Source organism: Pseudozyma flocculosa (assembly GCF_000417875.1).
Source record: "Pseudozyma flocculosa PF-1 unplaced genomic scaffold scaffold00006, whole genome shotgun sequence".
NCBI lineage: Eukaryota > Fungi > Basidiomycota > Ustilaginomycetes > Ustilaginales > Ustilaginaceae > Pseudozyma > Pseudozyma flocculosa.
Genome location: NW_006920874.1, coordinates 878,434 through 879,048, shown reverse-complemented (window position 1 = coordinate 879,048; position 615 = coordinate 878,434). Strand labels below are relative to the sequence as shown.

Genomic DNA, 615 nt, shown 5'->3' with positions numbered 1-615 from the left:
GCGCTGGCTCGGCCGCCGCGGCGGGAGCGGCCGAGGTCGGCTTAGAAAGAGCGGCGGCCGGTGTGGCGACGCTGCCACGCCTGTTGTCGGACAGCTCGCGCTCGCACTCGTCGACCACGTCCTGCGGGATCCGCTTGGCCTCTTCGAGATCGATGGGGTCAAAGTCGACGTACTTGCTCGCCGTGTCCAGAAGCGACTGCCCCGCCTTGGTGCTGGCCATCTGGCCCTGCTTCTTGCTGCCGCTGCCGCTGCCGCGTCCGCGGCCCTTGCCGGATCGGCTGAGAAGGAACATCTCCTTCTGGATCTGGCGCTTGAGCGCCTCGAGGACGCGGTCTGACTCGTCAAAGGCGCTCTTGCCGTCGTGGAGCTCGAGGATGACGGGCGGGAAGTCACGGTCCTCGTCGTTGACATCGTCGGCGAGCTCGGCCGCCTGCCGTGCCTGACGGACATAGAGCTGGGCGCGCGTGAGCAGCAGCAGCGCCTGCGGCTTGGCGTTGGAGAGCGAAAAGGCGCGCGCGAGGTGTCGCAGCAGCTCGCTGCGGTACCACGCTGCCTTGGCCTCGACCAGGCTCGACACGTCGGGCTCGGACTCGACCAGCGCGATCGACGCCATCG

The 615-nt window shown here is 68.6% G+C and overlaps 1 protein-coding gene across 1 annotated transcript in view; it reads right to left on the bottom strand.

Moving 5' to 3' along the window:
• Positions 1-615, bottom strand: part of PFL1_02389 (uncharacterized protein) — a gene marked incomplete at both ends in the record, with an annotated part of 2,623 nt that overhangs the window by 199 nt on the left and 1,809 nt on the right. Inside the window, one exon of the mRNA XM_007879901.1 lies at positions 79-549. Within this exon, the coding sequence (XP_007878092.1) occupies positions 79-549 (471 nt within the window). The remainder of the gene's footprint in view (positions 1-78; positions 550-615) is intronic.